Raw genomic sequence first — 22,744 nt, forward strand, 5'->3', positions numbered from 1 at the left:
GTTTTGGTTTTGCTTGTCTATTTTCTAAAGTTTCTACAAAATAATGTATTACTTGAGAAACAAAATATTTCTAGCTATAAGGAAATGAGTCCACATTAAGATCAGGGTCTAGCAACTGTGAATCTGGAGAAGCAGCTGAGTTGGGCGGGGTCTGGCTCTGGCTCCCTTGGTTGACTCCACCCAGGTTCTCTCTCCCGGCTTCTCGCCTGAAAAGTAGCTGCCAGCGAGGCCCACCATTGCCCCCTGCTGGCAGCAACTAGAAGCATAGCCTCCTAGGCGGACCAGGCACCAAGTAGAATTCCCCGGAGGATGAATTTCAGGGTGATGGATGGATTTGGGTTGAGCTTTCAGGAGAAAGCCAGGTTCAAAGACCCTTAACGGCACAATGGGGCTGCTCACAGCAGTACTTAATAAATACCTGCTGAATGAGGGGATGAAATGTGGTCTCAGCAAGCCAGTCTAGTGGGGGGCTTTCCTAGACTGGGTTCCCAGGCTAGCCCCCCTAAACATATCTATAACACATTTGGAATACCTTATCTGAATGGAACCCTGCAGCTTCTGACAACTGTATTCCAAACAAGGGGCAGGAAAACCAGATACCAGCAGCTACCTGGTTTGGAAGCTGCAGGGAAATTACTATACTGGGTCCTGGAGGATATTAAATGGTATTAAGTGCAGGTTTTGGAGCCAGGCAAGCCTGGCTTAAAATCACACCTTGGCCACTTACAAACTGTATCCTTGGATAGGTAAGGGGCTTCATTTTTCCTCCAGTAAGAAAATGGGGTCATACCAAAGTATGAAATAGCCTCAGCGTCACACTCAGTACACACTGTAATAGTTCTGTAGTTGTCGGGCTACAGCTACAGATTCTTCAGCTCAGAGGGTGCTGTAACATTTCACATCCCTGTTGGTAGAATTCAGAACAGGGCTGCTGCCCTGACTCCCAGTCTATCAGGGCTCTTTTCAACCCACCAACTGTAAAAGAAGGGGGCTGGAAACACTGGCTGTGGTATCTATGCCTGACCCCTGGACCTGGGCCGGGCCAGAGGATGCCGGGAACAAGGCTCAGGTGAGTGGGGACAGTGCAGATGGCCCAACAGGGACTCCCCATCCATGGCGACCCAGGGGAACAATGGATTTGGGGTTGTCCAGCCTCCATGAAAAGCCATCTCCAGACCTCAAGCTCATCAGCCTTAGAAGCAGGGTAGCAGCAGAGCATCCAGGAGACCCTATAGAACCCCCTGCCCCCCTATTCACTCAACAACAGATATATATTGAGTACCAACCATGTGCCACTTTGGATACATCAGTGAGCAAAACAAAGACCCCAGCCCTCGATGAACTCCCTTTCTAGGTCTCCCAGGACATTCCCTTCGACTTGGTCACATTTTATGGATAATAAACTGAGACCTTTAGCACTCAGGCCCCCTTCCCAGCAAGCTCCCAGACCAGCACCCTCTGGGTCAATTCCACCTGGGCCACTGATTTGCTGTGTGACTTTCAGAAGCCATTCACGCTCTCAGGGCCTCCATTTTCCAACTGTAACATGAGGGGCCTGACCTGGACAATCCATAGGTTCCTTCTAGCTCTGAGGGTCTAGGGCTCGAGCTCTACTCTTCACATAGGAAATGTCAGTAGAATCAGCACCACCCTCCCAAGCCTCTCTCTGAAAGTTCTGGAAAGTGTCCTAGTCTCACTTCTAAGGGTGGAGAGGTGCAGAAGCCAAAAGTCTAAGTGTAGCCGGTCACACCAGCCATGTCCTGCCAGATGCCTTCCCCACTCCCAGATAGCCAGGGCCTGGCATGGACAGATGTCAGCTGGGCAGGGGATGGGGTGGGGTGTCTCACCTGGGCATCTTCCCGCACCCGGTCCCGATCTTCTCCTCCCTCCTCACGGTTCCCCTGTAGCAGGACAAGTAAGAAAGTTCAGCCTCCAAACATCCACCCTCTCTGTCCCTCAGTAGCCACAGGACTTTGCTCAGCCACTCACCTCTCTGAATCCTCTCCCTCATGTGTAACATGGGGACAATAAACCTGCCTTCATAAGGTAGGCAGTCATGAGCATTAACACAAACATTGGGAAGGCGCTTAGCCCAATGCCTGACTCAGACACACTGAGCTTGCCATAACTGTGCATCAGGGCCTGGCGCCTGGGTTGCGAGAATTCAAGAGATGGTAACAGAAGCTCTTGGATGATGACACAGGGAAAGGTCACCTACATGGCTTTGTCCTGTCAGCTGGGGGCCCAAAAAGCCAGGTTGAGGGCAATCAGGGAAGGCTGCCTGGAGAAGGGGGCACTAAGCCAGCTTTGAAAAGTGAACAATGGAGAAGGCATTGCACAAGTAGTAACTGCCTCGGTGGTAAGACTCTGAGGAGGCAGCAGGGGAAGACATCCTCTCCTCATCAGGAGTGGGCTCCTAACTCCCTGCTCTTCCCTGCAGCAGCCCTTCCCCCACTCCCAGGGCCCCAGAGGACCAAGCAGGCCTGGGGCCGTGAATTCACACACCGTGGCCAGAGAGATGAGGATCCTCTTGAAAAGGCCGGACGTGTCTGAGCTCAGATCATCTTCCAGGGACTTGTGATAGTCTGAGACAGAGAAAGGAGGTGTGGGCACCTGCTGGCCAAGAAGGACATGGGATGGGGAAGGGGTCCTAGAAGGGCAGACTGAAGTCAGAGCAGTGCTGGCGGGGTGGTGGAGATGAAGGAGTTTGTAGTTGGCTCTTGGGGGCATCCAGCTACCCTCCTGTTGATTTTGACAGTGATGTGCCCATCGGTCCGTCATCTCCCTCTGCTCCTGTCCCTGCTGAGGGCTCAGTGCCTCTCCCCCCTCCCATACAACAGCCTCTCTGTCTTCACTCTCTTTCCTACCTTCGCTTCTGCATGGTAGTTGCTGGACACAAAAGCACAGCTCTGATCATGTCACTTCCCTGCTCAAAGACTCTACCATTTTAAAGCTGCTCAGAAGAGAAAATGCTTAAAACGTTTTTGACTGACACGCAAGGTTCTTCAGGATAATATGGGATCATTTGTTAAAAATTTATTAAAAATTTCAAGACGGTGACAGCAAAGCATGTAACCAGGCACAGGGCCTTCTGAATGTGGGGCCCTGTGTGACTGCACAGGCCAAACGCCCATGAAGCCACCCTCTCTCTCCAGTGGCCTGGGTGCTCTCTCTCCCACTCCCAGTCAAACCCTCTTCTACCTCCAGGCCTCTGTCCTGCTGGGACTCCGTCTGGGGCACCTTTTTCCCAGACACAGGGCTGGGCACACCCAACGGGCTTATCAAAGCCTAGTGGCCTGAGAGGAGGGAGATGGGGCAGGGCTGTAGGGTGAGGCCAGGAGCTGGGGGACCTGCTCTTCCCCCCACACCTCCCAGAGGCACTGGCCCCAGGCCTCCCACACTCACCCTCCTTATAGGCCTCATTGATGGCACGGATTTCGGCGTTGGTCCGAGTGGCCAGGATTTCGATGAGAGCCTTTTCGTCTGTGCCGGCTCCCTAGAAGGTCAAGGCAAAGAGGATCTGAACCACAGCCCCGACCCCCATACAGAGGCCCGACGGGCCCAGGTCAAAGAGACCCCTGCTCCAAGAAACCACGCAGGAGGTCAATGCTCAGACCAAGCCTTCCCTAATTTTCTTTTTACCCTCAGATGTGGCCCCCAGACCAGACCTTGGCACGATCAAGGGACCATACTAGCTCGTAAAGATTTCCAGAACCTCCCATGAGAAGTGCTTTGGACCGAAAATTTTAAAAAGAAAAGAATATACAGGATATGGGTGTGTGTGTGTGTATAAAAATGCTTATATGCATACATATCTGAATATAAATATTTATATCTAAGTACATAAAAAGGACAGAGGACATGCACCACAGTGTAACAGTGATTGCGGTCTCCGGGTGGGTGAGGGATCACAGATGATTTTTATTTTCTTCTTTTTTGCTCTGTGTATGTTTTCCCAAGCTTTCATGGTGAACACATATTTGTCAGAAGAAAAAAAAAAAGTTCCGTGCTTTAAGGAAAACAACAAGCTACATTTGTTTACATTTGGATTTGATGGATGATACATGGACTGAGGCAGCTGAGGAACCCATTATTCTAAGGTCTCCACTTTGGGGGAGGGAAGGGAGGCAGTTAGGACTGGTTGACTGACGGATTCAAATATCTATTAAACACCCATTATGTGCCAGACACTGTGCAAGCTGCTGGGGAAATGGCTATAAAAAAAGGTAAGACGTGTCTCTGTCCTGGGCGGTTACTGCCCAGTGGTCAATTGGTCTCTGGGTTCTCTGACCTGAAGGAAAGCTTCAACAGTCTCTTTATTAAAAGCTGGTGTGTGATGAGGACAGCCTTATCCTCAGAGTATTCTGAGACCCATGGTCTAGCCCCATCCTTCTCCTAATTCCACGTTTTTAAGTCATTCATTTTTTTGTCCAGGAATTTGAAAAGGACAATAATCTCAATTTGCTTTGCCCGGGGAATGTCTGCTCTCCTCTTAATCCTTAAGGAGCCGAAAACTCTAGTGGTTTCATGTGGTTGTCAAGTCAGGCACTCGAATCAGAAGACTTGATCCGAATTCCAGCTCTGCTACTTCCTAGTGCTATGACTTTAACCAAGTAACTTAAGCTCTGAGCCTCAGCTTCCTCATCTGTAAAATGGGGACAAAAGAGAAGCCTTGCCTTGTGGGTTGATGAGACAGGGAACTGAGCTAAGACACTGAGCCCAGGATAGGTGTGGGAGGGGCTCTACCAAGGAGTTACACCCAACACACCTGGGCTTGGGAGGAGTGCCTGTGTCCCCCACAGCACCCACAGAGACTGGACCCTACTCCCTTGGTGCCCACACCTTACCTCCATGGCTTTCTTCAACTGCTTGGCATCATAATGGGCCGGTGGCATCATGAGCCCCAGAATCAGCCTCGCCAGGTCTCCAGAGAGCTCAGACTTCAGGTCAGCCATCAAGTCCTGCAGAGAGCAGAGCCAAGGTCATGCCAACATCAGCACTTGCCCACATGTGACTTGGAACAGGGAGGAGACATGGAAGGAGGAGACGGGGGCTCCACGTGGATGCAGGGATCGTGGGAGCCTGTGTCTGTCTTGGCTGACGTTGGGTTCACTGTTTTGAGGAAGCCAAAGAGGGTGGGGGAAGAAAACCAAGCTGGAGGAAGACCTGCTTGTTCTCCTTGGAGGCAGGAGACAGAGAAGGAAAGGGGGCAGTGCCATTTCCATCCTGGGGAAACTGGTCAGCCAAAACTAGATGCCACTAACACAACTCATATCCCTGATCGAAGCTCTGAGTGGAGCCAGTCACACACGTGTTGCTGACCACAAGGAACCCGGGGTGCAGTGGGAGGGAGAGGTGTGTGTGCAGGCAGCCCAAATCCAGTGCTGGAGACACTCCAAGAACACGTGGCCACGCGGGGCGGGGGTGGGTGCCACTGCCGTGAAGACCCAGGTGCAGAGCTGGCTGTGACAGGCCGAGCTCCCTCCAAGAAGCAGCGTGGACGCGGGGCCCAGGGCCCAGGATGACGCCCTTACCCGGCCGAAGTGAGACTTGAAGGTCTGGCGGATCTGCTGCCGTTGGGCGTTGCTGCGGTGCGCGATGATGTCAATGATGGTGTCCTCGTCCGTTCCTGAGTCCCCAGAACCACAGTTCAGAGGAAGGCCTTGGCCCAGCTCCCCCATCTCCCCCAGTGATGGGCCCCATCCACTTTTGTCAGGGTAGAGGCCAAGATAGGCAGTCTTATGCCCCCAAGTCCCCGCAGGAGCCTTGCTTCTGGCCCAAGACACTAACTTCCCCTGGATTCCTTCTGCACTTCTTTCTGCTGTGTCACTCGTTGAGGAAACAAAGACCCCTGGGGGAGCAGAGAGCACTGGGTGGAGAGCCAGGGCTTCTGAGTTCTAGTCCCAGCTCTGGCAATGGCCATCCCCTTGGACAAGTCCCCTCCTCTTCTGTTTCACATGAAGAGCTGGAGGGGTTACTAAGGGATCCTTCCAACCTGACAACCTAAGTCCTTTTGGGGACCCTGCGTCCTTTCTCTGTAACGTCCTGAAAGCTGGACCCCAAGTCCCTCTAACCACAGCAGGTTGACTCTGGAAGGCATCAGGGTACCATTTCCTGCCCCTCAGATCAATGCCATCAACCTCAGACCTGGCACAGGACTCTGTCTTTATTATTTATTAATTTTTTAAGGACTCTATCTTTCAAGAGCATTTTTACCCCTGTCATCTTACAGTCCTAGATATGCTTGGTAGATATTATTACTCCCATGAGACAAATGAAAATGAGGCCCAGAAGGTAAAAGACTTCGCCCAAGGTCCCCTGGGAGGTGCTGTTAGACAGATGGGGGAGAAAAGGCAATGGAAGCCAAGCCTAGATGCTCTGTCCCCGCTGGCCTTCCTGAGGACAGGCCACCCACCCACAGGTGGTTCTTCTCATCTAAGCCAAACGGAGGCCTGGATGTGGGCAACCAGCAGGAGGTGTTCCCACGCCAGAAATGGCCTCTTGGGTTACAGGGTCCACATCCCTTATTTTATGCATGGAGATACTGAGACGCCCAGGTGGGTTACGGGACTTGCCCAAAGTCACACACTGAGTCCGCAGCAAAGCCAGAGAAAAACCCAGCCTTATCGCCTAGTACTTTTTTCTCTACCAGGGCCTGGGAGCACCTTGGTCTCTGGGAATGTTCCTTACAAACGCCCTCACTCCCCTCCTCCCTAGACCTAGGGAGCTGGAGGCTCCAGGGTGGTGGAGACTCAAAGCAAATAAAGTGCTCGTCATCCTGCAGATCCCAGTCTGAGGCCTCAGCTCTTGCCCCTGCCAGGCCCATTGCCAGACCTGCCACCCCTGCTGCTCCAGAGGCCAACCGGGTCCCTTTCACGTGCCCCTTACCAAGTCCCTTCATGGCTTTCCGCAGGGCTTTGGCATCTGTGTCAGGGTTAAAGTCACCAGCTGGGCGCACAGTTCCTTTCACCTGCAAGAAGCAGAAAGTGACTCGGCAGGTGCCTGGAGGCCCCCCGGGGGCCAGGCCAAGAGAGGAGCATGCGAGGGAGGGGAGGCTCTTTCCCCATGAGCCCCAAACCAAGCAGCTTGGGGGGAAAGAGGCGGGGGTGAAGGCACAGCAGACAGACCCCTGCCCTAGAGCTGAGAGAGGGAGGAGAGCGACAGACCCAGGCCTGGGAGCAGGTCAAGTGCTGTCAGGGGAAGAGAGGCCGGGCTCCTGCCCCAGGAGTCAGCTCTGGCCCAGCTGCACTGGAGCCCAGTCCCTCGGAACCCTGCCCTGTTGCCAAGGTCTTTTTGCCTCTTAGAGAAATGCTCTCCCTGAAAAGGCAACTGAAATGTTCTGAAATACCAGAACAGAGTTGCCCAAATTTCAGTCACTCCTGAATGACTTCATAATGTTTTCTATATTTGTGTACACCCTATGTTATTTCTTAATATTTTAACTTAATTCAGCTTCTTTTTTGTTTTATTTAAATGCATTCATTTTGAAGTGTATTTAAATATGCCTAAAGGGCAAGGATTTTGGTCCATTTCGTTCTTTGATATACCCCAAGAGCCTGCAGCAGTGCCTGACACAGGGGTAAGCTCTCAAAAAAAATTTGCTCAATGAATTAATGAATGAAAATAATTTTATATCACTATCATGAATAGAAAGTTGGTGTCATGTGCCATAAACTGATAATAATCCATGAAAATAAATGTCATAAAAACAAAACACGTTTTCAAATACCACCCAATTTAACAAGACACCATTGCTTGCCAGAAGCTGTGAACCTGAAGCTAGCTCTCTCAGCTCTTTGTGAAAAGGGGAAATTAGCGACTATGGCAACGACGTGGCACCAAACTGAGACTCCTTCTTTGACATTAACAATAAGGTTGATGAAAGTGAAGTGGAGCAGCTTTCTCACTATGTGGAGTCAGTGTTATTTAATGCCATGGAGGTCCCCCTCCCCAGAAGAAAAACGCAATTCATTTCTCATGTGACTTAACATCATTTGTGATGACAAGCTCTTGCCTTATGACTGGGGAAACGCCGTCCCATAACATCAGAGCACAGGAGCCCTTGGAGGGCATCCAGACTGCCATGACTAACAGCCTCGTCTGAGAGATGGAGACAGAGAGAGGTGGGGACCCGCCAAAGGTAGCTAGCCAGTGAGTAATAGAGTCCTAGGTTCCAAATATTTTCGTAGGGGCCAAGTGCTACCAGTCCCTGGATGCGTTTGCCCTGAGTACTTCTGTGAAACCTTTCCTTCTTGCCCTGTGTGGACCCTGGGTCTGAGGATGGTCAGGATGACCAAGAATCCCCCAGTGCACCCAGGGGTGCCCAGCTGTTCTCAGTTTTCATGCCTCCAAAACCCAACTGTCGGACCCAGGATGGGATAGGCCCCGCTACTGAACCAACCGGGTCTCCATTTGGCAAGGTCTGTTAGTAGTTAGTGGGGCAGAACACCTCCCAGCATGTGAGAGGTGAACGCAGGAATCAGATGCCAACACCAGAGTGCCCACCCACCCATCCATCACTCCGCGGAGAACAGGAAGCTTCAAGACGTGAGACTCAATGTCTCGGGTTGGCCACCAGGGGGCAGCTGGGTGCCAACTAGAGCAGCAGGAAGGTGCGAGCAGAAGAGTGGAAACTGTGGTCAAGAGGTCAAGCAGGCGGGGTGGGGGGAGGGTCTGACCTCTACTCGGGCCACTGCACTAAGTTCCCACATCTGATAGGCCACCTGCGCTGCCTCCGGGAAGAACTTGCCAGCAGCACTGGAACGGAGGGTGTTAGGGAGAGGACAGGAGGGAAGGTCATCGTGGGCAACACTCACACACACAACACACACGCGCGCGCGCACACACACACGCACACACACTCATGCACACACACTTGAAGTAAATCCATCTGGCTTTCCCTTCTCTGCAGCCTGGGCCTCACCCATTCACCATAGCCCTCCCTCCACCTCTGAGAACCTTCTACCCTCTCTTGCGACACCCCCCCCCCCACCATGCTGGCTCTGAGCAGCAGCCTTCCTGGCGCCAGGCCCCACGCAGGAGATGATTTCTCTAGTCCCTCAACCTCCCCTTTCCTCTTTATAATGTGAGTGACTTCTATCCAAGTCTCCCCTCTCAGACACGTCCATGACCAGCTTAGGGCCACGCCATCTCTACCTCTCCTTCTGCCAAGCACCCCGGTTTATTAGTTGCCAGGTAAACATCTGCTGAACTGAATCAGCCCCTAAGGCGCTTAACAAAGGTAAACGGGAGGCTCTCGTATTCCCTACTTAACTGCATCATTAGAAGCCCCAGAGAAGGGAAATCAGAGTACCTGTAGTTCCTTTCCTAGCACCCAAATCTGGTCAAGTCATGCCCCAATTTAACGCCTCCAACGGCTGGTTCTCTGCTACCCTTAGGTGAGGTTCGTGTGCCAGGAAGAGGCCCCAGACGCTGCCCACCTCTCAGCCTCATCTCTCCCCAGCATGCTACAGAAGTGCGACCTCAGTTACATAAATGAACCAGGCTGTGCCTTCTCCTCTCTAGGCCCTCTCTCCACCCCAAACACTCTCCCTCCAGGCCCTGTCTTCACCTCTTCACCCTCCTCCTTGCATCTCAGCCTCATTACCTCCAGGAGCCTCCCCGCCCTGTCTGGCATAGTGCACCCTCTGAGGGCTCTCAGAGGCTCGTATACTTCCCCATCAGTACGTACACCCCGGTCTGTATGCTTTTCTAGGCCGGAGGCATCATCACTGTGCTTCCCCTCAACGCCTGCACATGGAGAGTACTTAATACAGAGGTACTGAATACACAAGTAGTCAGAGCAGGCATCTGTATTTTCTCCATTTAAAAGATGATGAAACCGAGAAGCACCTGTGAAGAAAGTAGCAGGGCCTAGACCCTCATATCCTGATTCCTGGTCCACACCCCCAGGCTGACTTCCAAGTTCACAGGAGTAGACGTCTCCATGTATGGGAGACCACACTCATGGGCACATACATGGACACGCAGACTTTCACCTGTGTGGTGCTCTGACCTTCGGGGAATCCCCAAGCCCATCCAATCCATCATCCATCCATCCATCCACCCATCCATCCAGATGAGGCCAAGAGAATCCTGACCGGCCACGACTGCGGCCTCGCCCGAGGCCACGCCCTCCAGCCCTCGGCCAGGAGGTCACTTACTCATCATCCCCCCCACACAGCTTCAGCAGAGTCTTCTTGTACTCGCCAGAGGTGTCGTTCTGGGGAGAAAGACAGAGAAAGGTTACCTCTCACTCAGCCCTGGGATCCTCTCAGACAAGGAGGGGAGGTTCTCCCCCAAACAGGGGGAGGCTGTCCACGTATTCACAGCAGCCCTGACTCTCCTCCTGTCTGGAGGTGGCTGAGGCCAAAAAGTGGTGTGCTGGTAAGTAGTAACAACTGGCTCTCTAGGAAACAAAGAAAAAAAAGCCCTGATTTGTAGCATTTGCCAATTTCCATGGTGTAAATACCTCCAATGGACAATTCCAAGCTACCGATATGCCTTTACTGAACGTGGAATTAAGAAGAGATGCCTTCCCCAGACAGCTGGCCTCAGCACACCCCTGCCACCAGATGATCCCCAGCCATGCTCTCCCACATGAAATAGTCCATAAAATAGGGCTCCCTGAGCAAAAACATTGGGAGTGCCAAAACCAAACAAACAAATGTACATTTGATAGACACGGCATATTCTACATCCCTCTTGGAGCCTCATAATGGACATACTAAAGTGAAGGCTGTGAGAAGTGCTGAGGTAAAGAAGCTGACTTATCTTTGCTTATTCTACTTTTTCCCAAACGTTTTCCATGGGACATTTTTGCACACGATGCCTATACAATTCCTATTTAGAAATACACTTTGGGGGGCTTCCCTGGTGGCGCAGTGGTTAAGAATCCGCCTGCCAATGTAGGGGACACGGGTTCGATCCCTGGTCCGGGAAGACCCCACATACCGCGGAGCAACTGAGCCCATGTGCCACAACTACTGAGCCTGTGCTCTAGGACCCGTAAGCCACAACTACTGAAGCCCACATGCCTAGAGCCCATGCTCTGCAACAAGAGAAGCCACCGCAATGAGAAGCCCGAGCACCGCAACGAAGAATAGGCCCCGCTCACTGCAACTAGAGAAAGCCTGAGTGCAGCAACAAAGACCCTATGCAACCAAAAATCAGTAAATCAATAAATAAATTTATAAAGAAAAAAAAAAAGAAACACACTTTGGGGAGCTCAGCTTGAACTCAGAAAGCTTTATCCCACTCACGTAAAACAAGGAGAACTCAACCAGTTCTGCATCTGTCTCCTGTCTCCAGTCTCGTGGGCTGGACAGCCCAGAGTCATCGCCTGGCCCAGGGCCAACACGTCCCAAATAAACCCTCCTTTGTGTTCTTCAGTGCCTCCTGCTGCCTTCAGGAGGCTGACCTCTCACTGCCCTAGGGATGGAGTCCTCAGCCTGGATTCAACTTCATGCTCTTCATGGCCCCGCCCTGCCTTCCTCTAAAGAGGTGCCTCATGTCTTACAAGCACCCTGGACATCTGCTCCTCTGCTGAGCTGCCTTAAATTTCCTGAAGGTGCCACAGGCTGAGGCTCCTGGAATCCCCATGAGATGCCCAGCTTTCCAAGACAGTGCCTTTTCTCTTGGGAGAGCTCCCCAGCCCTCTCTGTACCCCCGTGAGCACCTCACCTTGATCATGCTGTACAGGGACTTTTCATATTTCGTCCGGAATATCTCCCGGACATCGAGTATGTCCAGCTCACTGCGGGAGACCATGATACGGATCAGGGTGTTGTCACGAGTCCCCAGCCCCTGCAGGACAAGCGGGTTTGGGGGACGGGGAGTTGAGAGGGGGCTGGAGTGCTGACAGCCCCCAGCTCAACTGAAAATACAACTTTTTGAGATAAAATGTTAAAATTAAGAACGAAAGAAGCAAATTGCCAATCCCTCCAAAGCTCCCTGTGTGTCCCTCCTGCTTTTATCTCCTTCCTCCCCTGACCTCATGTCATTCCCATCCTTGATACCCTCATAATTTTACCTAACTTTGTAACTCTAAGCAATACGTGGTTTAGGTTTGCACATTTTGGAACTCTGTAAATACACCCCTATGCATTTATTTGTCCATGATGTTCCTGATGGACACTGGGTTGTTTCTAGTTCTTTCATAATATGGACAACACTGCTATGAACGTTCTTATGAACACATCATACAGGCAAACGTCTCTGCGGGGTCCAGCTGTCCAGCTCACTCTGGCGCTGAAAGACAGAGGATGGGCTACAGGCCACTTGTCCTTGTGGGATGGCCATGCAGGGACTTTGGGCCTATGGCCTCTGGCAACAAATGATTCATTCAGCCTGGTGCACTGTGGGAATATCACCACTTTCTGTGTGTCATGTGTGTAAAGTCCTGGGAAGCACTACCGTCAGTACCCGGGTCTCAGGGATGAACATCACGAATCTTGGCAGAAAATGCCAAACTGTTTTTCACTTATTTACGTACATTGTATATAAACATTCTGTTTAATAGTATTTAAAAAGCATGGGCTTCCGATTGGAACTGACATATACACACTACTATGTATAAAACAGATAACTAATAAGGACCTACTGTATAGCACAGGGAGCTCTACTCAATACTCTGTAATGGCCTATATGGGAAAAGAATCTAAAAAAGAGCAGATGTATGTGTATGTATAACAGATTCACTTTGCTGTCCACCTGAAACTAACACAACAGTGTAAATCAACTATATTCCAATAAAAATTAAAAAAAAAAAAAAAAAAAAGCATGGGCTTCCAACCCAGCTGGTTAGCTGGATCGGATGCAGGCTGTCACTGCACCCTCTGATCAATCATGAGGACAGGGCAGGTATTGGGTGGACAGGTGTGCGACCAGGCAGCGCTCCAGGCTCTGGAGCTCACCTGGGACCAAGTGGCATCACGCTGTCCTGTGGTCAATGCCTTGAACACTCGCTTTGGCCGGTGGACCCCAAGGATTTGTCAGACTCCCAACAGTCCTGTGGAGGCGTGCAGAGCCCCCATCCCCCTACCTCATTCACATCAACCCCACCACGCACCTTCATTGCCTTGAAGAGCCTTTCAGCAAAATACTCTGGGGTGCTCCGGACGCACTTCACTGGGAAGAGGGAGGAAGAGGTAGTTATTCTGGCTGCCTCGGAAGGATGAAGGGGTGGCCCGAGCCCTTTTTTGTTTCCGTTCCTTGGGGGTCACCAAGTTCAAACCTGGGAAGAACCTGGTTCCTGATAAGCCGCAGTCCTAGAGCACCCCAGACCCACCACTTTTATCACAAACCCAGGGGACACAGAAATCAGAAAATGGGCGTGTTGTAATGTGGGGAGTGTACTGCAAGGACCCCCTTCCACTTTCTAGTCCTTCGGGGTTTCACAGGGAACTGGGTCAGGTGGGGAAGCATCTGGGATGGGACTGGGAAAGGTAGTTCCTCAACAGAAAGGTACCAGCTGAACCTCTGGATCTTGCTGGCAGAGCGGGCTAGAACTTAACTCCTTTAAATAGGGTTGGTGGGGGATAGCTCTGGGCAAGATGAGGGCTGGGCCGTAGCTCTCCCCCAAGAAACACATACACACAACCTACCCCAGGCTCAGACATACTGACTCTTGAAATGTCTGGCTTGCAAAGAGACAATCTGGTTTTCTCCTTCCCACCTCCATACCATACGATTCCCCTGTTCCTGGGTCAGAATCCCTGAATCCCTCAAAGGCCCCGGGAATGCAGTGTCAGCACGTACCCACAGCAAGCATCAGCTTCTCAAAGTCCCCGGACAGCTCCCCTCGGATGCTGGCTTCGATCGGCTTCCCCGTGGTCTTCAGATACTCATCAAACACTGAGTGCGACAGACAGAAAGGGGTGTCAAGAGTACCCCCATAACACTGGAAGGAATGGGGACTTCAGAAGGGGAGGCATAGTGGCCAGGACCAGCGTGCCACCATGAAGGTAGGGCTGGCACCTAGGGAGGGGTCAGGGAGGTCGTGCACATCACCAGCCACCATGCAGCCTCGCTGCGTCTGCTGTGAGGGACCGTGGACACCTCCTGCTCCAACATGAAGACAGGACTGGTACTGAGATGGAGGGGCTGAACATCCTGTTAAGGCCTCTCATGAGGGCCTATACAAACCACCATCTAATAAAATCAAGACTAGTGTTTGGGTTGTGGATGAGGCAGCTATCATGCTCCCTTAGCAGAAAAGGAAAAGAGAAAGGAAATCTTGGCATAACTCGAAGGGGGCAGCTGTAGGTCTTCTCTGGAGCTTACCCAACCGAAGGTGCTGCTTGCTGCGATTTCCCAAAATGTAAATGAACTGGGCTTCATCTGTTCCCCATTTCAGTTCCCCTGCCTCATACAGGTCCTGAAGGGGAAGAGGTGGGACTTAACTAAAAGAGGAAACCGCAGGAGACAGAACTCACCAGCCAAGCCACTCAGAACTGCTGCCAGATCCCTGAACATGCCCTTAATTGGTAGCCTCAGGACATTTGCATACACCTGTACAGCTTTCTCCCTTTCTTTCTGGGGAAACTCCTACTCAAACTTCAGGGCCCAGATTAAATGTCCCATTTGTTCTCAAAGCACTTCCTGATGTCCCTAGGCAGAGTTCTCTTTCCTTCCCTCTCTCTTCTAGGCTTCCTGTTTCTTTATAGCTTTGATCTAGTGTATATTATAATATTTATATGCCTTGCTTCCCACTATGACATGGGCTCCTCAAGAACAGGAATTATGTCTTACATTCTCTGTATCTACTGCTGCAGTGTTACTGGCACATAGTGGGAGCTCAAAACACCTGGAATGTATGGTATATCCACAGGGAGGGTGTTTGTGTGATTAATATATGCCTGTCTCCCCAGTACTGTCCGACTTTGTTCATTTAGGATTCCCCAACGCTTGGCAGAATGCCTGGCACATAGTAAGTGTTCAATAAATATTAATTAACTGAATGAATAAATGAACAAATGATGAAAAGCTCCAAAATACATCTCACCAACTTTACATACTGTGTACCTTTGAAAGCTAACTTAAGTCCTTTCTTCAACAAAGCACTGTATAAATGATGGCTGTGAGTCAGTTATTTCTGGCATCTGATGCAAATTACTCTGCCTCCAGCCCTTCCCTGCATGCCCAACCTCTCCCCTCTCTCAGGGCTGCCTCATTGTGCCCGGGGACCTCCACTGGTGCTGATTTACCTGGACGTCCTGCTGCACCAGGTCCTCGCTCACTACATCATCCTCCTCCCTGGTTCCCTGGGCAGAAAGACAAGGAACACATGGTTCAGATACCAGAGCCAGGACAAAGCCTGGATGCCAGTGGTAGAGACAGGGAGGACTGGGAAAACCGTGGTGGCCCAGAGTGTCCAGGAGAAGAGACTGACAGCAGCCACTGAATCAAGACCACAGCACCTGGGAATTCCCTGGTGGTCCAGTGGTTATGATCTGAGCTCTCACTGCTGAGGGCCTGGGTTCAATCCCCGGTTGAGGAACTAAAATCCCACACGCCACGCAGTGCAGCCAAGAAAAAAGAAAAAGAAAAAAAAAGACCACAGCATCTATTTTGCAGCAAATCACAGGGCCCCTCCCACTGGCTTCTCCCTCATCCTTGGAGCTTGGACCAAACAGAGGAGTCCTGAGAATAACCAAGGTCTTCCTAGGTGCCTCCACCCCAGAGGAAGCCTTGTACTGAGAACATCTCTGAGGATAGGACTCCTGCCACAAGTCCCGGCATGGTCCACGAGGCCATCCAACAATATCACAGGGGTCAAAAGTCTGCATATTTGCATTCTGTTAGGGGCTCCCATATCTTAAGCCAAGGAATTCACCAATGAGGATTTGAGACTGGGGGCCTGAGATCTGAGCTCACAAGCTGTGAAGGCACCAAATCCTATTTGTGTTCCTGTCACTCCACCTACGCCCTATGCCCCATCAGACAGAGGAGGATACTCACAGGGGCCAGGGGCCAGCCATACTGGGCTCCTAGTTATGTGGGCAGAGGTCAAGCCTATGCTTATCTCCTGTTCCCCCTGAACTGTGCATTTCACGATCTCAAACCCCCTGGTTCTCTTTGGGAGCGAGTCTAAGGAGACAGAGCTGGTACGCTTACAATCCGTGCCATGTAACCGCCTGCTAGATGTTAGATATTGAGGAGGCCACATCTTTGACTCTAAGATACAGGCTGGCACGCTCCTGTCCTGAACATGAGCTTTGAAAATGGGGGCAAAGGCCACGCTTTCCCACTCTTGAAGATCATCTCCTGATAATTCCGCAGCTGCCTAATACCGAATGAGGGTAGTTATGGTAACAAGAGGAAAAGAACTGGGAGCGGCTGCTGTAAGATGAGGGGAGGGAGGGCAATGAAAGAAACAAAGAGGTAGCTTTATATATAAACCTTCCTAAAAGTTTGGTCCTTGGAGCTGGACTTGAGATACCTCAATGCCTGTTCCCAAGGGGCTGAGCAGGGAGAGGAGAAGCAGCAGGGTGGGATGTGTACTCCAGCCACTGCAGTCGTGCAGAATGCAGGCCTGCTGTTGCCAGAGCTTTCGATTATTCAAAAGAATCTAGAGATCTGGTTTTGGACCTAAATCTCCCTAGTTTTAAATGTTAGCAACTAACTCAAAGTGTTTTTTTAAAAAAAACGTATGTGGGGGGAAATGAACAAAGGAAGAAACCCAACTTGGGCAGGCAGAACTCAGCCACGGACACCAGTGTGCAGCATCTTTATGCTCTTTTTTATGTCATCCGTGGGTGGGAGGGAGTAGCAGGGCTTGGCTATGGGGGAATGCCACGCAGGCAGCTCCAGAGATGCTATGACCCCGCTGGCGCCCCTGCTGGTGAGCTCAGGTAGGTGCAGCAGCTGGGGAAGCCATGGCAGGAGCGAGGCTGGAGAGGAGGGGGAAGGGGTACGTGCGGAGAGAGGAAGGAGGACACAGGAGCACAAGAGAGACAGGGTATGTGAAAAGAAATGCAGGTCACCTGCCTGTGCAAGCCACGGGGGACAGAATAGACCCTGGACGCTCAGATTCCACACCCAGGTGAGCCAGAGAGAAACCATCTCCAGTTTGAGGATAAGATGGGCAGAGGGAGGGGGGAGGCCACAAAACACCAAGGAGGACTTTACATGTGAAGAACCACCAAGGAGGCCCTCACGGGCCACCCTGTTTGGGAAAACAGGGAGAAGGTGTTCACAGCCCCCTGCACCCTGGCAGAGAGCTCGGGGAGGGCCCCAAGGTAGACCAACCTGCAGCAGGACCACGAGCATCTTCTGGAAGTGACCAGAGGTGTCCCCAATGACGTCAGCCTCCAGGTCTCGCTCGTAGGCTGCGGGGAAGGAACACAAGCTCTAGTCCCATCCCCAGGACACCCCAGGAAACCAGGATAAAAGTCCCTGCTGCCCCTAAAATGATCAGATACTTGTTACAAATCCCAGTCTCCATGACAGCCATGGCAAGACCCAGGGTGTATTTTCACAGTCCTCTGTACTGACCCATGATGTGATGAGATGGAATCTGCCCAAGTCTCTCTATCCCTACCTGTGCTGTCCTACCCCAGACACCGTCGTCGCTCACCTGGAGAGTGGCTACGGCCTTCTGACTGTTTTCTCTGCTTCTCCAATCCACAGCAACATGGGTGACTGTCTTAAAGCCCACATTCATCGTGGGCGCCTCTGTTTCCCACTGGGCTTGAAATAAACACTGTCTCTCTCTCTTGGCCTACACGGCCCTGTGTAATCCGGTCCTGCCCTCTACTGCTCTAGGCTCGCACTGGATACCAGGCTTATTCTGCTCAAGGGCCTTTGGTCTTGCCATTCCCTCTTCTGGGTCTTCTTCCCCACTCTGTGTACAACTGGATCCTTCTCATTTCCTCCCAAGACAGGCTTCCCTGACCACCTGTCTGAAGCACGTCCTCCCCAGTTAAAGTCGGATGCTTGTTCTCTGTTTGTTTCTTTCATAACACTTCACCACAACAAGTCACCGTCATGTTTATTTGTTTACCTGTTTATTATCTGTATCCCTCATTACCTCATTAATCTATAAGCTCTCAGGCAGGAACTATATGGATGCCCACCGCCATATCCTGAGAACCTAGCACACTGCCCAGCACAGAGCAGGTACTTATTGGATGGATGGACAGAACAGAGGGAAGTAGAAAAAAAAGGTGAATGGGTAGAGTCTTAGGGTCCCTACTCTTGTGATCACCTTCATTATGCATCTGAAAAACCCTGAATGGCCCCTCCCGCTCTTCTCACCATCTTTGTACGCTGCCACCAGCTGGTGGATCTGCTCGTTGGTCCGCGAAGCCAAGATCTCAATGAGGCACTTCTCATCGGTACCAATGCCCTGGGAGAGGGGAAGGGGCATGTGAGTCAAGGGTTGGGATGGGAGGCCACCAGCCCCGAGATGGGAACCTGGGGTGGTCAGAGCAAGGAAACCCGCAGCACTCAGGGTGCCCCTAACACAGCTCTTAGGCACCAAGCTGGAGCTGCTGCCCTGAGATGGGGTTCTAGTGCCACCTCTGCCTGAAGCTTGCTTTGTGACTGCTCATTAAAAAAACTTTATCTTTCTGTACCTCTCTTTTCTCATCTATAAAATGGAGATGATACTAGTTGCTCTACTGAACTCACAGGAAGAATGAGAAGGTGATAACCTCTTACATGGTTACGTTTATTAGTTAGAAACAAATTCATGTTTACTAGCTCATCTGAGGCAAAGATCATAGCACTTTATAAACTGTAAAGTGCTAAGTACACTCGAGGGCATTTGGTCTCCCGCCGCTTGGTGGGGAGCGACTTTCTACTTCCACTAGCCTGGGCTGCCCCTCAGATCCTGAACATACCTCCTCAGCCGCTCCTGCCCTTTCCTCTCCAGCCCACTCTGATCAAACCAAATCCTCTCCAGGCTCTGGGCCCAGCTCGATCCTCTCATCTTCTGTGACGCCCTCTCCAGCCACCCCGAGCCCAGGGCCTGTCCTCATGACTTCCTTTAACATGTCCTTGCCCTTTGGATGTTGGACACAATCTGTCTCCACTTCCCTGTGTCCTGCTTCCTCGGGACTGTAAGCTGCTGGGGTGGGCGTGTGGGCCAAGGGCCCCATTTCACAGGGTGGGCCTCACACCGACACCTGTCCCACCTCTGTCCATCTGGAAGAGACCGTGGCGCCCCTCTGGGATAGGATTTGGGCAAGCTGCCTCCAAGCAGGGCACACACGCGGGGTGGGTGCAGGGCTCACTGAACGCTTGCTGGAGAGGTTGGAATCTCCCATTAACCACGCCCCCAACCCTTACACACGCGCAGACCCACACTTCATACCGAGATGGCGTCTTTAATTTCTTTGGCATCACTATAGGCAGGTGGCCTCATGAGACCCACAATCAGTCGTTCAAACTTCCCTGTCAGCTCGTACTTCAAGTCTGCAATGAGGTCCTGGTTGCGGGGCAGAGGGAGGAGGAGATAGAAGAGCAGTTACACTGATAAGGATTACGTTTAATGAGCACTTACTCTGTACAGGCACTGGACTAAGTAATCTCACTTAATCCTCATTGGTGGAGGTACATACTATCATCAGCCTTCAGAAATGGGTTGAGACATCAGGTAACCTCCCCAGAGGCACGCAGCTAGCAAAAGGCAGGATTCAAGTCCACAGCACCGTGCCTCTTCCTCGCCGTTGTCTGTTTACTTGTTCACTGTGTGTCTCTCCCACGGTCCGTGAGTCCATAGGGTTAACACCCTCAGGTCTTATTCACCTGTGTAGCCCTAACCCCTAACACAGTGCCCAGCGTGAAGCAGGTGCTCTAGATGTTCCCGTGGCTGAATGGCCCCTGCCTGAGAGAAGAAAAAAGAAGGGGACTTCCCTGGTGGCGCAGTGGTTGAGAATCCGCCTGCCAATGCAGGGGACACAAGTTTGAACCCTGGTCCAGGAAGATCCCACCTGCCACGGAGCAACTAAGTGCCACAACTACGGAGCCTGCACTCTAGAGCCCGTGCGCCCCAACTACTGAGCCCACGCGCCCGCAACTACCTAAGCCCTTGCTCCGCAACAAGAAGCCACTGCAATGAGACGCCCACGCACCGCGATGAAGAGTAGCCCGCGCACAGCAACAAAGACCCAACACAGCCAAAAAAAAAAGAAAAAGAAAAAAGGAGGGCGGAAGTGCCAGCACAGAGGCTGACCTGGAGTAAAATACTCACAAAAGGCCCTGAACACACAGGTGAATGAAATCATTCACCACTCCCCATCCCACCCGCCCTCTGGTTGCCATGGTTACCTTGCCATAGAGGGACTTGTAGTTCTGGCAGATCTCCTGCCTCTGCCTGTTGCTCCGGGAAGTAATCAGCTCCAGTATGGCCTCCTTGTCACTGCCTAGAAGAGGGTAGGCACCCGTCACCCTACCCCAACCTGCCTCCAGGAAGCCCACCAGGGCTGTTCCCTGCAAGTCCTCAGCATCAGCCTTCTGCTCACGTGAGGCAGTGACCTTGGAGGGGGGAATCTATGGGGACCTGACAAGCCACCACCGAGAGAGATCCTAGCACATGTAGTATCTGAGCTCAGAGGGCCCCTGATCTACCTCCTCATCACAGGAGGCCCAGAAAGGAGCAACAACTCACCCAAGGTCTCCCAATGAGCCTGGCTTAGAAAAACCCAGGTGTCCTAACGCCCAGGACAGGGTTCTTTCAGTGATAGGGAAAAGAAAAGAGAATAAGCAGCAAATTCAGGGTAGTGCTTACCCCCAAGAGAAAAGACAGAGTGATGCTATCAGGAGGGCGACCCACCATGGAGGTTTCAACTATATGAGGAAGTAAGTGCTATTTCTCAAGTTGGGTGGCAGGTCTATGGGTAAAGTTTCTCCTACTCTTTAGATCTTTTTATTTGAATAGTTCATTATAAAATTATAATAATAAAAAGAGGAGACCAAAGAATGACCGAGTACATCTCACCATCCCACCCCACCGCCCACCAAAAGGGCTATCCTTTTGGTATGGGGACACCCTCAAGCCCAGTTGAATCCCGCTTCTCTTCCTGAGGGCCCCACTCCTGGTGGCCGAGCACCCACCGAAGCCCTTCATGGCATTGTACAGAGTCTCGGCATCCTGGCTGGGGTCAAAGTCGGGGAAGTCGTGAATGGAGCCCCGGTACTTGGCGCCCTGTGGAGAGAAGAGCAGAGGGTGAGGTGCTGGCCCTGAACGGGGTTCCCAGCCCTGGCCACAGGATAAAGGTCCCCACTGTCCCTAAAATGATCAGATATTTGTTACAAATCCCAAAACTCAGCCTCCATAATGGCCACAGCAAGACCCAGGGGTGTATTTTCACAGTGCTCTGAAGAGACCCAGGACATGGTGAGATGGAATCTGCCCACTTCTCTCTATCCACACCTGCACTCTCCTACCCCAGACACCGTCGTCGCTCACCTGGAGCGTGGCTGAGCTCCCTGCCCCTAAAATGGCGCGCTGGCTACAGAAAGCCCGGGCAAGGGTACGGAGGACTCTCCCTGTACCTCCTGCCACCGCCTGCCCCAAGGGTGGTGCCATTTCCCCACGGGAGGAGAGCTCAGCCAAGCCCCCGGCTCTGCACCACTTTCCCAGGAGCCGGGAGAGATAAAACCCAGACTGAGTGCAGGGGGTGGGAATGATTCCTGCAAAAGTAACCAGAGCCCCACATATGTCTATGGCACTTTACGGTGTACAAAGCCCTTTCACCTCCACGAGTGTGATTTTAGTGTTTTGTAGAAGCGCTTCAGATGATCTCTATCACAGAAACAAAGAAACCAAGCCCCACAAAGGGAAGCCACTTGCTGGGGTCACACAGAACCCACATCTCTCTCCAGTTCCTCTTTGCTCTCTAGCTCCAGAAACCTTGCAGCTGCCAGCTTCTGAGGGTGGGGTCCTGGCCCAGGGTGGGGGGCCCAGAGCCACCCTCAGAATCAACACCCAGATGAGGTGCTGCTCTTCTGGGCCCAGTAAACTGAGCCATGAACTGGCATCTGAGGACAAGCTGGCTGGGTCCTTGGGACAAAGGCGGGGAGAGGCAGAGCCAGAGAATCTTAGACATCGAAGCTGAATGCACAATGGGCTGGTTCACAGAGAAGTCAGATATGGGTCAGCCATGGGGCCCCGGAGAGCAGCGAGAGCTGGGATAGCCGTGGATACCAGAGCCCAGGGCACTAAGCACACAGTGCAGTGACAGGGCACTTAGCCTGTGCCAGGTCCGATGCGAAGGGCCGAAGATTCAGGGAGAAAGAAGACCCGAGCCTGACTTTCATGAGCTTCTGACCCAGTGGAGGAGAGAGACTAGAACACAAATTAGCATAGAGCTCGTAATAAATACCCCATGACAGAGGCAAAGCGACTTGGGAAAACAGTGGAGGGCAATTCCAGGTGCATGAGGGAACCAGGACAGGCTTCATGGGAGGGGCAGGGTGGCTCACATAACTGTGCCTAGAGCAGTAAGAAGTGCACAGCAGCAAATGAGCCTCCGACCACCTCCTGTGTCTCCCGGCACCTGCACTGCAGGACCCGGTCTGGCATTTGAATGCTCTGTTGGTTTATGTCAGCCGTTGCTGGCTCCTCCAAGGTATGCATGCGTGGGTGCAGGGTTGCTATTTAAAGTTCTGGCAGGGAAGATGACCAGAAAGGGACACGGCCCTCTTCCCACCACCCGTGAATCCCCTGCAACCTGATCACACCGCTGGGCAGAGAAAGAGAGAGTAACACACGCCAGATACCCAGACCAGAAAAGAG

The 22,744-nt window shown here is 52.0% G+C and overlaps 1 protein-coding gene across 3 annotated transcripts in view; it reads right to left on the minus strand.

The window, feature by feature from the left end:
• Nucleotides 1-22,744, minus strand: part of ANXA6 (annexin A6) — a 52,628-nt gene that overhangs the window by 16,612 nt on the left and 13,272 nt on the right. For all 3 annotated transcript variants that reach the window (XM_022590174.3, XM_022590175.3, XM_089909570.1), the window contains 18 exons: nucleotides 21,061-21,151; nucleotides 20,275-20,369; nucleotides 19,319-19,432; nucleotides 18,259-18,349; nucleotides 17,251-17,330; nucleotides 15,207-15,263; nucleotides 14,284-14,377; nucleotides 13,759-13,854; nucleotides 13,070-13,128; nucleotides 11,683-11,805; nucleotides 10,164-10,222; nucleotides 8,679-8,757; nucleotides 6,889-6,970; nucleotides 5,535-5,629; nucleotides 4,848-4,961; nucleotides 3,406-3,496; nucleotides 2,506-2,585; nucleotides 1,848-1,901 (listed from right to left, as the gene is read on the minus strand). In XM_022590174.3, the coding sequence (XP_022445882.2) occupies nucleotides 1,848-1,901; nucleotides 2,506-2,585; nucleotides 3,406-3,496; nucleotides 4,848-4,961; nucleotides 5,535-5,629; nucleotides 6,889-6,970; nucleotides 8,679-8,757; nucleotides 10,164-10,222; nucleotides 11,683-11,805; nucleotides 13,070-13,128; nucleotides 13,759-13,854; nucleotides 14,284-14,377; nucleotides 15,207-15,263; nucleotides 17,251-17,330; nucleotides 18,259-18,349; nucleotides 19,319-19,432; nucleotides 20,275-20,369; nucleotides 21,061-21,151 (1,554 nt within the window). The remainder of the gene's footprint in view (nucleotides 1-1,847; nucleotides 1,902-2,505; nucleotides 2,586-3,405; nucleotides 3,497-4,847; nucleotides 4,962-5,534; nucleotides 5,630-6,888; nucleotides 6,971-8,678; nucleotides 8,758-10,163; nucleotides 10,223-11,682; nucleotides 11,806-13,069; nucleotides 13,129-13,758; nucleotides 13,855-14,283; nucleotides 14,378-15,206; nucleotides 15,264-17,250; nucleotides 17,331-18,258; nucleotides 18,350-19,318; nucleotides 19,433-20,274; nucleotides 20,370-21,060; nucleotides 21,152-22,744) is intronic.

Source organism: Delphinapterus leucas, chromosome 3 (genome assembly GCF_059928025.1).
Source record: "Delphinapterus leucas isolate spDelLeu-1000000601 "Yukka" chromosome 3, BTC_Dleu_Yukka2, whole genome shotgun sequence".
Taxonomy (NCBI): domain Eukaryota; kingdom Metazoa; phylum Chordata; class Mammalia; order Artiodactyla; family Monodontidae; genus Delphinapterus; species Delphinapterus leucas.